General features: G+C 43.1%; 1 protein-coding gene across 1 annotated transcript; it reads right to left on the reverse strand.

The window, feature by feature from the left end:
* Positions 1-3,232: 3,232 nt before the first annotated feature.
* Positions 3,233-12,090, reverse strand: LOC139364986 (17-beta-hydroxysteroid dehydrogenase 14-like). Its single transcript, XM_071102279.1, has 9 exons — positions 11,740-12,090; positions 11,599-11,637; positions 10,971-11,068; positions 8,495-8,561; positions 5,437-5,528; positions 5,184-5,288; positions 5,011-5,078; positions 4,745-4,841; positions 3,233-4,562 (listed from the first exon to the last, which is right to left on the reverse strand). The coding sequence occupies exons 1-9, from the start codon at positions 11,828-11,830 to the stop codon at positions 4,419-4,421; spliced, it is 801 nt and encodes a 266-aa protein (XP_070958380.1). The 5' UTR covers positions 11,831-12,090; the 3' UTR covers positions 3,233-4,418.
* Between the last annotated feature and the right edge of the window lie 1,825 nt (positions 12,091-13,915).

A 13,915-nucleotide genomic window follows, 5' to 3' on the forward strand; every position in this document is an offset into this window, starting at 1 on the left:
CAATCGCCCAAACTTAACACATACACACACTCTCTCTGTGTGGTTACAGTAGGCTAATGTATGTCAATGGTTTTAGGAACAGCAGTAACATCAGGCAGGATTTAGGCTATCTTGGGTGCGATGATCACGTTCCCGCACTGACTGACTGTGTGGAGGCTCATTGATTTAACGTTACGTTAGCCTACATGATGCACCAGTAAAGTAATAAAATATATAGCTGTCGGCTATATTAGCCATGACTTAGCATTCTATGTGCAGCTTCAAATGTCGAACAAAGTTGGACATTTTTGCGCCTCCGTTTGTAATTTTCTTCCCGCATGTTTTGCAAGTTGCAATCCGTTTTTTTGTTGACACAGCGTCTTTATATCTGAAAATAATAATTTGGGGTATCATCTTTCCAAGGGCTCCATCTGAATTCACCCGCCGACCTTCCTCTGCACTGCCACGCACAACTTTTTCTCAGCTGGCACAATTTGATTGTCTGCTGTCCGATTCAAACTGTAATCAGTTAAATGAAGAGTTGATGCGCTGCACACATTTTTTAATAGCATCATTTTTTATATTTGGGCTTGGGGAGGGTATCAAGTCGAGTCATAAGGCTCAAGTCCAAGTCAAGTCACGAGTCATTGGTGTTAAAGTCAAAGTCATATTTGTGACTTGAGTCTAACTCGAGTCCAAGTCATGTGACTCGAGTCCACACCTCTGCTATTTACAGATGGGCTGTGTACAGGTGCAATGATTGGTAAGCTGCTCTGACAGCTGATGCTTAAAGTTAGTGAGGGAGATTTAAGACTCCAGCTTCAGTGATTTTTGCAATTAGTTTGATGGCAGTTATGTCATTTAGGACCTTGAGCGTGGCTGAGGTGCAACCATGACCAGCTCGGAAACCAGATTGCATAGCGGAGAAGGTACGGTGGGATTCGAAATGGTCAGTGATCTGTTTGTTAACTTGGCTTTCAAAGACTAGAAAGGCAGGGTAGGATAGATATGTCTAACATTTTGGGTCTAGAGTTTCTCCCCCTTTGAAGAGGGGGATGACAGAAGCAGCTTTCCAATCTTAAGGGATCTCAGACAATACGAAAGAGAGGTTGAAGAGGCTAGTAATAAGGGTTGCTATAATTGCAGCGCATAATTTTAGAAAGAGAGGGTCCAGATTGTCTAGCCCAGCTGATTTGTAGAAGTCCAGATTTTGCAGCTCTTTCATAACATCAGCTATCTGGATTTGGGTGAAGGAGAAATGGGGAGGCTTGGGAAAGTTGCTGTGGGGGGTGCAGAGCTGTTGACCGGGGTAGCGGTAGCCAGGTGGAAAGCATGGCCAGCCGTAGAAAAATGCTTATTGAAATTTGATTATCGTAGATTTATCGGTGGTGACAGTGCCTCAATACAGTGGGCAGCTGGGAGGAGGTGGTCTTATTCTCCATGGACTACAGTGTCCCAGAACTTTTTGGAGTTTGTGCTAAAGGGCGCAAATTTCTGTTTGAATAAGCTAGCCTTTGCATTCCTAACTGCCTGTGCTTGTTGGTTCCTAACTTCCCTGAATCGTTGAATATTGCGGTGGCTATTCGATGCTAACGCAGTAGGCCACAGGATGTTTTTGTGCTGGTCAAGGGCAGTCAAGTCTGGAGTGAACCAAGGGCTAGATCTGTTCTTAGTTCTACATTTTTTGAACGGAGCATGCTTATTTAAGATGGTGAGGAAAGCACTTTTAAAGAATTACCAGGCATCCTCTGATTGAATGAGGTCAATATCCTTCCAGGATACCCGGGCCAGGTCGATTACAAAGGCCTGCTTGCTGAAGTGTTTTAGGGAGCGTTTGACAATGATGAGGGGTAGTCTTTTGACCACGGACCCAGGAAATTAGGCAGTGATCACTGAGATCCTGGTTGAAGACAGCAGAGGTGTATTTAGAGGGCAGGCTGATATCTATGAGGGTGCCCGTGTTTACGGATTTAGGGTTGTACCTGGTAGGTTCCTTGATCATTTGTGTGAGATTGAGGGACGGCCGGGGTATTAAGCATATCCCATTTTAGATCACCTAACAGTACACACGCTGAAGATAAATGGGGGGCAACTAATTCACATAGTGTCCAGTGCACAGCTGGGGGCTGAGGGGGGGTCTATAACAAGCGGCAACAGAGAGACTTATTTCTGGAAAGGTGGGTTTTTAAAGTAGAAACTCAAACTGTTTGGGCACAGAACTAGATAGCATGACAGAATGCCGCAGACTCTCTGCAGTAGATTAACCCCATCCCCTTTGGCAGTTCTAGCTAGGGCAAAAATATTGTAGTTGGGGATGGAAATTTCAGAATTTTGTGGCCTTCCTATGCCAGGATTCAAACACGGCTAGGACATCAGGGTTGGCGAAGTGGGCTAAAGCAGTGAATAAAACAAACGTAGGGAGGATGCTTCTGATTTAACATGCATGAAACCAAAGCTTTTACGGTTACAGAAGTCAACAAATAGCGGCTGGGGAATAGGAGACGAACTGGGGGCTACAGGCCCCCCAGTTAACTTCTATATCACCAGAGTAGGAGTAGGATAAATCAAATCAAATCAAATTTATTTATATAGCCCTTCGTACATCAGCTGATATCTCAAAGTGCTGTACAGAAACCCAGCCTAAAACCCCAAACAGCAAGGTGTAGAAGCACGGTGGCTAGGAAAAACTCCCTAGAAAGGCCAAAACCTAGGAAGAAACCTAGAGAGGAACCAGGTTATGTGGCGTGGCCAGTCCTCTTCTGGCTGTGCCGGGTGGAGATTATAACAGAACATGGCCAAGATGTTAAAATGTTCATAAATGACCAGCATGGTCGAATAATAATAAGGCAGAACAGTTGAAACTGGAGCAGCAGCACGGCCAGGTGGACTGGGGACAGTAAGGAGTCATCATGTCAGGTAGTCCTGGGTCATGGTCCTAGGGCTCTGGTCCTCCGAGAGAGAGAAAGAAAGAGAGAAGGAGAGAATTAGAGAACGCACACTTAGATTCACACAGGACACCGAATAGGACAGGAGAAGTACTCCAGATATAACAAACTGACCCTAGCCCCCCGACACATAAACTACTGCAGCATAAATACTGGAGGCTGAGACAGGACGGGTCAGGAGACACTGTGGCCCCATCCGAGGACACCCCCGGACAGGGCCAAACAGGAAGGATATAACCCCACCCACTTTGCCAAAGCACAGCCCCCACACCACTAGCCAGTGGCAGCATTGGGCCAGACCTTCATTGGGCCAGACCTAGTTTATTGATTTGATGCAATGTTTGCTTCACTAGTGGTAGCTCAAATCAAGACAGATAGAAAGGGAGGCAGACAGGCGGTGGGAAGATAGATGAAATTGAAAGAATCTTGCATTTTAAATCAGGACATTTTCAGTTTTTATTTGTCAGCTTTATATAATTGACTTAGTTGACAGTGTAAAATATAGTCCTACTGCTACATTGTCCTATAGGCTATCTCATAGTTCCATGTGCTCATTTATTTAGCCGCCAGTGTGAATCAGTGTGTTCATATGACAGAGGCTGGTGCTCTCCCATTAGTGGAATTTGAACTTTTTGGGTTTTAATCATTTTAATCCCGATTTGTATTATTAGCCACGTGTCAATGATTTTGAGAAACGAAAACGTTACTCTTGAAATGAAACTGTTCCACGAAAATGTGCATATCATAACTGGTATGAAGATCGGTGGAAATGGTAGGATAAATTGTAAGCTTCTCCAAACTTTAATTTCACAAACTTGAAGGTGTACAAAGGTTAAATAAAACACCCAGCACTGTGTTGCTTGCTAGACTAGTTAACTAGTACCGCTACGTGTTTGACATGGGCAGCAGCAGGCCTGCGAGACAAGTGCGAGAGAACGCAATTTGATTTTGTTCCCATTCCCTTTACGCCAAGTTTAAAATTGTAAACTAATAGAAAATGTAAGTGGAAAACTTTTGCGAAAACTGCTCCAGATCACTTGATATCCACCACAAAGGGGAAATAATAGAATATGGAGGGTGGAGAGGGTCAGACCCGATTTAACTTAAACGGTCTATCGTACAGCAGAGCGTGTCCAACTCCAAACCAACCACACTGAATAGATAGGAGCATATCATGAGTTTACAAAACAAAGCTGAGTGCTCTCCATGCAAAATAGGTCCCATATATACATATCCCATGTTTTCCTCTCTCCCCTACCCCAATCCCATTATCATTTATATCAACAATGCAACGGAAAAAATAGTTTCATCGTTTTTATTGAAACACAAATTATTGCAGCTTAAAACCACCTGTACCATCTCCAGCACCTCTACATCCCGTGGCTATGGATAAGACAGGGTGATTGGTTCAATAATCACAAGCAGGATGGCAATAGAACATAACAGGTCCTGTTATTGGTCAGGTAGGCACAAGGCCCGGAGTGACAGGCCTGCTCATGGGACCTGGCTCTTGTAGCCGTAGTTGAGTTCTGCCCCTCCACTAAGCAGCAGGTCTATCCCAGTGCAGAACGTAGCATCAGCAGCCAGGTACAGAGCAGCCAACCCACTCTCAGCTTCTGTCCCCATTCGACCAAGCAGCTGTTGGAGATGAGGAAGAATGTTAAAGATGAGGCATCAGGTTCATCAAGACGAGAGATGCAAGTGAAATTAGGAAGTCTCTACCAACCCTCCCTTTTCAATGCATTCTGAAATATGTCATTGTAACAGATCTTATATTTCATCGTATATCTTGTATTGGCTCCTGTGAAGTGAGCACTTGCCTGAGCGTTCTCTCCTTCTTTAATGGTAGCTAAGGTATCTGCAGTCTGTCCAGCCAGCTCCTCCCACAGAGGTGTCATCACATTACCAGGGGAGATGCTACAAGATAATACACATTTAGACTGCAGCAAACAGAGCTAGAGATAAGAGGAAAAAGTGGAAAAATACAAAAGTATTTTTAAAACAGGACAGACAAATGGGCAAGAGAAAAAAATAAGTAGAAAATCCTAAAAGTTTGTAAATGGAGACAGATGCCAGTTCTACTCACCAGTTGACTCTCACTTGGTACCGACTCTCATCCACAGCCATGGCTTTTGTCATGGCAATGATCGCCCCCTTGTGGAGGAAAATAGACATCACCCCTGTTAGGCCTACTTCTCCAAGCCTCAAACACTGGGATAAAGTACTGATGCATAACTGTTATCTAGATTTTTAGTTCACCTTAGTGGCTACATATGGTGCTGCATTTTTCTGACCAATGGAGCCCACCAGACTGGACAAGTTAATGATGTTCCCCTGGCACTGTCGCAGGTGGGGCAGGGCATACTGAGGAGGGGAGATCCCGTGATGACGTAAAACATATTATAAGGTATATAATAACCCATTATTAAGGCTCATACATGCTTATAACAAGTAATAAAGCATTATACCTGAAGGCTTTCAGTAAAGGAAATATAATGAGTGAATTATTTACTTTGGAGGCCAGGAAGTAACTGATGAGGTTAAGATTCAAAAGATCTCTGAACTCATCTGCAGTAGTGTCATCTGTGGGTTTATGAGGTGGGTCTGAAAGGGGATGAAAGTGAGGGAACTCAATGAATACAGCATAAACACTAACCAAATGTCTATGGAGTATGTGAATTGTAGAAGAGGGGGAAGAAACATGCCTTTCATATCCACAAAAAAAGTGTTAAGTGGTACAAAAATGTATGCAGATCTTTAAAAAACAATGAAAACCAGTATAGCATTAAAAATACATCCGCGTTACGACTTGCACCTTTGTCAGGGTGTGACGATCAGGTGATCGGTTTGATGGTGCAAGCTGCAAAGCGTATACACGAAGTACAAAACATTAGGAACACCTGCTCTTTCCACATCACACAGACTGGGTGAATACAGGTGAAAGCTATGATCCCTTATTGATGTCACTTCAATCAGTGTAGATGAAGGGGAGGAGACAGGTTAAATACGTATTTTTAAGCCTTGAGACAATTGAGACATGGATTGTGTGTGTGCCATGCAGAGGGTGAATGGGCAAGACAACATATTTAACTTCCTTTAAACAGAGTATGGTAGTAGGTGCCAGGCGCACTGGTTTGTCAAGAACTGTAACACTGCTGTGTTTTTCACCATAAATTGTTTCCTGTTTGTATCAAGTATGGTCCACCACCCAAATGACATCCAGCCAACTCTGGGAAGCATTAGAGTCAACATGGGCCAGCATCCCTGTGGAACGCTTTCGACACCTTGTAGAGTCCAGGCTGTTCTGGGGGCAAAAGGAGGGGTGCAACTCAATATTAGGAAGGTGTTCTTAATGTTTTGTACACTCAGTGTATGTGTTTTTAATGCTTGAATATGCCTGTTTAAATAATGGCTTGCCAGGGCCTCCCAAGTAGCACAGCGGTCTAAGGCACTGCATCGCAGTGTTAGCTGTGTTACTACAGATCCTGGTTATACAGTGCCTTGCGAAAGTATTCGGCCCCCTTGAACTTTGCGACCTTTTGCCACATTTCAGGCTTCAAACATAAAGATATAAAACTGTATTTTTTTGTGAAGAATCAACAACAAGTGGGACACAATCATGAAGTGGAACCACATTTATTGGATATTTCAAACTTTTTTAACAAATCAAAAACTGAAAAATTGGGCGTGCAAAATTATTCAGCCCCCTTAAATTAATACTTTGTAGCGCCACCTTTTGCTGCGATTACAGCTGTAAGTCGCTTGGGGTATGTCTCTATCAGTTTTGCACATCGAGAGACTGAAATTTTTTCCCATTCCTCCTTGCAAAACAGCTCGAGCTCAGTGATGTTGGATGGAGAGCATTTGTGAACAGCAGTTTTCAGTTCTTTCCACAGATTCTCGATTGGATTCAGGTCTGGACTTTGACTTGGCCATTCTAACACCTGGATGTTTATTTTTGAACCATTCCATTGTAGATTTTGCTTTATGTTTTAGATCATTGTCTTGTTGGAAGACAAATCTCCGTCCCAGTCTCAGGTCTTTTGCAGACTCCATCAGGTTTTCTTCCAGAATGGTTCTGTATTTGGCTCCATCCATCTTCCCATCAATTTTAACCATCTTCCCTGTCCCTGCTGAAGAAAAGCAGGCCCAAACCATGATGCTGCCACCACCATGTTTGACAGTGGGGATGGTGTGTTCAGGGTGATGAGCTGTGTTGCTTTTACGCCAAACATAACGTTTTGCATTGTTGCCAAAAAGTTCAATTTTGGTTTCATCTGACCAGAGCACCTTCTTCCACCTGTTTGGTGTGTCTCCCAGGTGGCTTGTGGCAAACTTTAAACGACACTTTTTATGGATATCTTTAAGAAATGGCTTTCTTCTTGCCACTCTTCCATAAAGGCCAGATTTGTGCAATATACGACTGATTGTTGTCCTATGGACAGAGTCTCCCACCTCAGCTGTAGATCTCTGCAGTTCATCCAGAGTGATCATGGGCCTCTTGGCTGCATCTCTGATCAGTCTTCTCCTTGTATGAGCTGAAAGTTTAGAGGGACGGCCAGGTCTTGGTAGATTTGCAGTGGTCTGATACTCCTTCCATTTCAATATTATCGCTTGCACAGTGCTCCTTGGGATGTTTAAAGCTTGGGAAATCTTTTTGTATCCAAATCCGGCTTTAAACTTCTTCACAACAGTATCTCGGACCTGCCTGGTGTGTTCCTTGTTCTTCATGATGCTCTCTGCGCTTTTAACGGACCTCTGAGACTATCACAGTGCAGGTGCATTTATTCGGAGACTTGATTACACACAGGTGGATTGTATTTATCATCATTAGTCATTTAGGTCAACATTGGATCATTCAGAGATCCTCACTGAACTTCTGGAGAGAGTTTGCTGCACTGAAAGTAAAGGGGCTGAATAATTTTGCACACCCAATTTTTCAGTTTTTGATTTGTTAAAAAAGTTTGAAATATCCAATAAATGTCGTTCCACTTCATGATTGTGTCCCACTTGTTGTTGATTCTTCACAAAAAAATACAGTTTTATATCTTTATGTTTGAAGCCTGAAATGTGGCAAAAGGTCGCAAAGTTCAAGGGGGCCGAATACTTTCGCAAGGCACTGTATACCGGGCTGTGTCGCAGCCGGTCGTGCCTGGGAGATCCATGAGGCGACGCACAATTGGCCCAGCGTCGTCCGGGTTAGGTGAGGGTTTGGCCGGCCCGGGATGTCCTTGTCAGTGCATGCACACTGACAGTTGTTCGGTGCTTCCTCCGACACATTGGTGCAGCTGCCTTCCGGGTTAAGCGTGCATCGTGTCATGAAGCAGTACAGCTTGGCGGGGTTGTGTTTCGGGACAATGGGACAAGACTGTAACTACCAAATTGGATATGACAAAATTGGGGAGAAAAAGAGGGTAAAAAAAAGTATATATATATATATATATATAATAATAAAAATAAGTGCCTGGATGTGGATTGGTATACCAACTATCAGCTGATTTGTGGATATATCATTTCCTTTCTTTCCTTATCAACATCAATTCTCATACAAAATGATAACAGATACTCACGCCACCCAGCATTGTTGACCAGACAGTCTATTTGACCATAATGCTCCACTGTCACTGAAATCAACCTCTGCAGAGAGAATACCATACGTTGAGTTGACTGCACTCTGTCATTGACCACCACACTGTGTTAGACGTGTATAATTACTCTCTCCAGGTATGTGGACCTATGATCCCATTACCTATGTACCTACCTAACTTGCTACATAGAGCCTAAGCTGAAAAACCAGCTAGACGCACCACTAAAATAACGTACAAACATACACACATCCCTCAGTCAAACACACAAAACAGGTTATAGCAATGTCACTACTGTTCACAAGCACCAGGATCTGGACACTGAATGATGATTGGATGTGTAGAAAAAAAAGAAACCGCTCTGGACAAGAACATCTGCTAAATGACCTAAATGTAAATGTAAACATTATGGAAAGCTTCCGTCTTGCAGTGTTAGTCTGATCACTAATACATTTTAATTGTCTGATGAGGCTTCATCTATCTGTCCACTCCAGTTGAAGTCGAAAGTTTACATACACTTAGGTTGGAGTCATTTAAACTTGTTTTTCAACCACTCCACAAATTTCTTGTTAACAAACTATAGTTTTGGCCAGTACATCTACTTTGTGCATGACACAAGTCATTTTTACAACAATTGTTTACAGACAGATTATTTCACTTAATCACAATTCCAGTGGGTCAGAAGTTTAGATGCACTAAGTTGATTGTACCTTTAAACAGCTTGGAAAATTCCCGGAAATGATGTCATGGCTTTAGAAGATTCTGATTGACTCAAATGATGTCAATTAGCCTATTGGAGGTGTACCTGTGGATGTATTTCAAGGCCTACTTTCAAATTCAGTGCCTCTTTGCTTGACATCATGGGAAAATCAAAAGAAATCAGCCAAGACCTCAGAAAATAAATTGTAGACGTCCACAAGTCTGGTTCATCCTTGGGAGCATTTTCCAAACGCCTGAAGGTACCATGTTCATCTGTACAAACAACAGTACGCAAGTATAAACACCATGGGACCACGCAGCTGTCAAACCGCTCAGGAAGGAGAAGCGTTCTATCTCCTAGAGATGAATGTACTTTGGTGTGAAAAGTACAAATCAATCCCAGAACAACAGCAAGGGACCTTGTGAAGACGCTGGAGGAAACAGGTACAAAAGTATTTATATCCACAGTAAAACAAGTCCTCGACATAACCTAAAAGGCCGCTCAGCAAGGAAGAAGCCACTGCTCCAAAACCACCATAAAAAAAGACAGACTACGGTTTGCAACTGCACATGGGGACAAAGATCGGAATTTTGGATAAATCCTCTGGTCTGATGAAACAGAAATAGAACTGTTTGGCCATAATGACCATCGTTATGTTTGGAGGAAAAAGGGGGAGGCCTGCAAGCCAAAGAACACCATCCCAACCGTGAAGCACAGGGATGGCAGCATCATGTTGTGGGGGTGCTTTGCTGCAGGAGGGACTGGTGCACTTCACAAAATAGATGGCATTATGAGGATGGAAAACTATGTGGATATATTGAAGCAACATCTCAAGACATCAGTCAGGAAGTTAAAGCTTGGACGCAATGGCTCTTCCAAATGGACAATGACCCCATGCATACTTCCAAAGTTGTGGCAAAATGGCTTAAGGACAACAAATTCAAGTGTGAGTGGCCATCACAAAGCCCTGACCTCACTCCTATAGAACATTTTTGGGCAGAACTGAAAAAGCATGTGCGAGTAAGGGGGCCTACAAACCTGACTCAGTTACACCAGCTCCGTCAAGAGGAATGGTCAAAATTCACCTAACTTACTATGGGAAGCTTGTGGAAGGCTACCCGAAACGTTTGACCCAAGTTAAACAATTTAAAGCCAATATTTACTAGGACTAAATGTCAGGAATTGGGAAAAACTGAGTTTAAATGTATTTGGCTAAGGTGTATGTAAACTTCCAACTTCAACTGTTTAATATATATATATATATATATAGGCATATGTTAGGACATATATATATATATTTTTTTTTACAAATTAATAAATGTATGTCAGCACAGAGCTCAATGCCTGAGCGAACTCTCAGTCTGGGAGGCAAGCACAAAAAACAAGGGAAGAAAACATGAAACCAGGGCACAGGAAACACAGAGAGCTTCAAATAATGACCGACTGGGCCTTTAACAGTGATTTCTAAGCAGTTTATAAGCAGACCTTCAAATGAGGAGCAAGGGGCTTGCTAGAGCTGTGAGTAAACTAACTCAGTGGAGAAGAGTCCTTTCACAGACAGGGAAAATCCAACAAAGACTAAAGATAGGTGGAGTGTAGATTACAATACAAAACGTTTTAGTAAGCATTCTGATAAACCACAGGTCATGTGATCCATTGAGGAATGAGGATATAAACTCTGTTGAAATGCTGTGCATATGAGTGATCATTTGACTCTCATTTCACTGTGCTATAAAATAAGTCATTGCCCAGAAGCCCTACCTTGATGTCCTCCTCTTTGGAGATGTCACAAGGTACAAATTTGCATGACCCTGGCCCTGCCCTGTTCAGCTCGGCCTCTAGAGCCTGTCCTGCTGCCACTATCAAAAATAATAAGAATATATATATATATATATATATAATAAGAATACAGTAAACTTATGAATATGCAATGTAAAGATGATGTCGAGAGGGATTTTTTTAATGATTCATAAAGTCTTCAACAATGGATTACTGATGACTGAAGATTCTGAGACACATTATTGTGTGGTGATTCCGATGTTTTCTTGTAACTGATGGCGTCTACGGTTGTGGCTAGATGGATAGGATAACTAATGGCGGGTTAGGATAATTAATGCAGCAGGTTAGGATAATTAATGTAGCAGGTTAGGATAATTAACGTAGCAGGTTAGGATAATTAAAGTAGCAGGTTAGGATAATTAACGTAGCAAGTTAGGCGAAACAGTTTAAGGTTAGGTTTAGCTACAATCCTACAGTTGTCACCGACCCAACTCGAACATGCAACTTTTGGTACGAAGCTGTACTCCATCTAGCCACAACCGTAGAAGCCACCAGTTCCCCCACACCTGCAATGGTATACTTTAATCTGAGCACCCCCTCTTGCACTCACCCCCTCTTGCACAGAATACAACTTTGGCTCCATTCTCCACTGGGGAAAAAAACAACAGAATAGCACATTATTGTTTCCCCAGTACCTCACTCTGCTCAAATCTCAACAAACGTACTTCAAATCATCAACTTTGATTCTTACCGAATACTTTGACAATCCCTCTACCAATCCCTTTGGACCCGCCGGTCACAATGACAACTTTGTCTCCGTAACGCAATGTACTGCCTGACATGTTCACTTTGTTTGCGGCATTCGACCAACACAGTCAACCAGGTAGTGGCGGTTCTTTGCGAACGTATCATCACTGAAATCATCACCCGTGACGATTTCAGTGATGATACGTTCGCAAAGAACCGCCACTACCTGGTTGACTGTGTTGGTCGAATGCCGCAAACAAAGTGACTTGCCCTCTTTCCAAGCTACACTTTTTATTATATTTCTTTACATGCAGCAAAATATATAATAGCATCCCTCCCGTTGTCTTTTACATTTCTACGTTAACTTTCTCTTCCCTCCTCCAAGTTCCTTAAAAATCATGGGTTTGTTGTCGTCTGTGAAGACAGGTGAGCAGCTTTGTGGGACTTGTAGTTTAAACTCCATGCAAATTCTAGCGCACATCCTGGTGCTGCAACCTGCTGTGTCAACATGCATACCGGTATCTCAGTCTATGTATGAGGCATATTCTGAAATTGAAAAAATAAGCCATTACATTCATCAACCAAGAAGCCAATGGGACGGTTTTTGCAATTGTCTAATGCATAATTTAAAAAAAATATTTAAATGCTTTAATGCTCACTTTCCTGTAAAATCCACCTCATGTCATATTATAACTGTTATACATTTGACATGTTTTCCCCCCTTCCAACTGACACACGTCTCTAAATAGTTAACTCAACCATCAATTCTTATTTTACATTTACATTTGAGTCATTTAGCTTACAATCGTATCCATAGCGATTTAACAGAGCAATTAGGGTTAAGTGCCTTGCTCAAGGGCACATCAACAGATTTTTTTTACCTAGTCGGCTCGGGATTCAAACCAGCCAACTTTCGGTTACTGGCTCAACGTTCTTAACTGCTAGGCTACGTGCCGCCCATGTAACCTTTTTCTGGCCCAGAAATAAGGCTGTTGACATCTTACAGTGGTCACTATATGTCACTTATATTTTTGTTGACACAACACCTGTGAGTCATTACCTGCCTGACACGTGTGCACCATACCCTATACTATACTATACACTAAGCCAACTGAATAAAGGCTTACGAAAGGATCATCAGAAAAGGAGTGTCATGGCTTTTTGTTGTAGGCTTTCAGTTTTACTGTTTGGTCTCATAACATGTGTTAACATGTTTGTAAATGTGACTTGAGCCCTACATTTTTCCTGACCACACCTCAAAAGGAAATGCATTGGCTCTGCTACATAACTAATTTATGGCCCTGAGTGTTTCCTGGTAAGGTGACATGGTCAGAAAAACACAGGGCCCTAGTCAGGAGCATTATAAATACTGAAGTCAGGATGGAACTCCAAAATACATTCTCACTGGGATTTTATGGGTGTTCATTTGGGTCTTGTGAGGACATCAGTACATGTGTTGAGGATGGTGTGTGTGTGTTTGTGTGTTTGTTTATGACAGGGAGAGAGGGGAAATTGAAGACTTTAAGAGAGAGGCAGGGGGCTGACATTAGGGGGTGGGGGTATGATGGGGACTTTAAGAGAGAGGCAGGGGGCTGACATTAGGGGGTGGGGGTATGAAGAGGACTTTAAGAGAGAGGCAGGGTGCTGACATTAGGGGGTTTGGGTATGAAGAGGACTTTAAGAGAGAGGCAGGGGGCTGACATTAGGGGGTGGGGGTATGAAGAGGACTTTAAGAGAGAGGCAGGGGGCTGACATTAGGGGGTGGGGGTATGAAGAGGACTTTAAGAGAGAGAGGCAGGGGGCTGACATTAGGGGGTGGGGGTATGAAGAGGCCTTTAAGAGAGAGGCAGGGGGCTGACATTAGGGGGTGGGGGTATGAAGAGGACTTTAAGAGAGAGGCAGGGGGCTGACATTAGGGGGTGGGGGTATGAAAAGGACTTTAAGAGAGAGGCAGGGGGCTGACATTAGGGGGTGGGGGTATGAAGAGGCCTTTAAGAGAGAGGCAGGGGGCTGACATTAGGGGGTGGGGGTATGAAGAGGACTTTAAGAGAGAGGCAGGGGGCTGACATTAGGGGATGGGGGTATGAAGAGGACTTTAAGAGAGAGGCAGGGGGCTGACATTAGGAAGAGGCCTTTAAGAGAGAGGCAGGGGGCTGACGTTAGTGACATTAGGGGGTGGG

This window comes from Oncorhynchus clarkii, chromosome 13 (genome assembly GCF_045791955.1).
Source record: "Oncorhynchus clarkii lewisi isolate Uvic-CL-2024 chromosome 13, UVic_Ocla_1.0, whole genome shotgun sequence".
In the NCBI taxonomy this organism is placed as follows: Eukaryota; Metazoa; Chordata; class Actinopteri; order Salmoniformes; family Salmonidae; genus Oncorhynchus; species Oncorhynchus clarkii.

What these genes read in the sequence shown, in the direction of transcription:
- LOC139364986 (XM_071102279.1), bottom strand. Translation starts at nt 11,830, where the DNA reads ATGTCAGGCAGTACATTGCGTTACGGAGACAAAGTTGTCATTGTGACC. An exon ending in AGGGATTGTCAAAGTATTCG is followed by an intron (nt 11,638 to 11,739) that starts GTAAGAATCAAA and finishes TTTTTTCCCCAG; the next exon opens with TGGAGAATGGAGCCAAAGTT. An exon ending in GGTCAACAATGCTGGGTGGC is followed by an intron (nt 5,529 to 8,494) that starts GTGAGTATCTGT and finishes ATCCCCTTTCAG; the next exon opens with ACCCACCTCATAAACCCACA.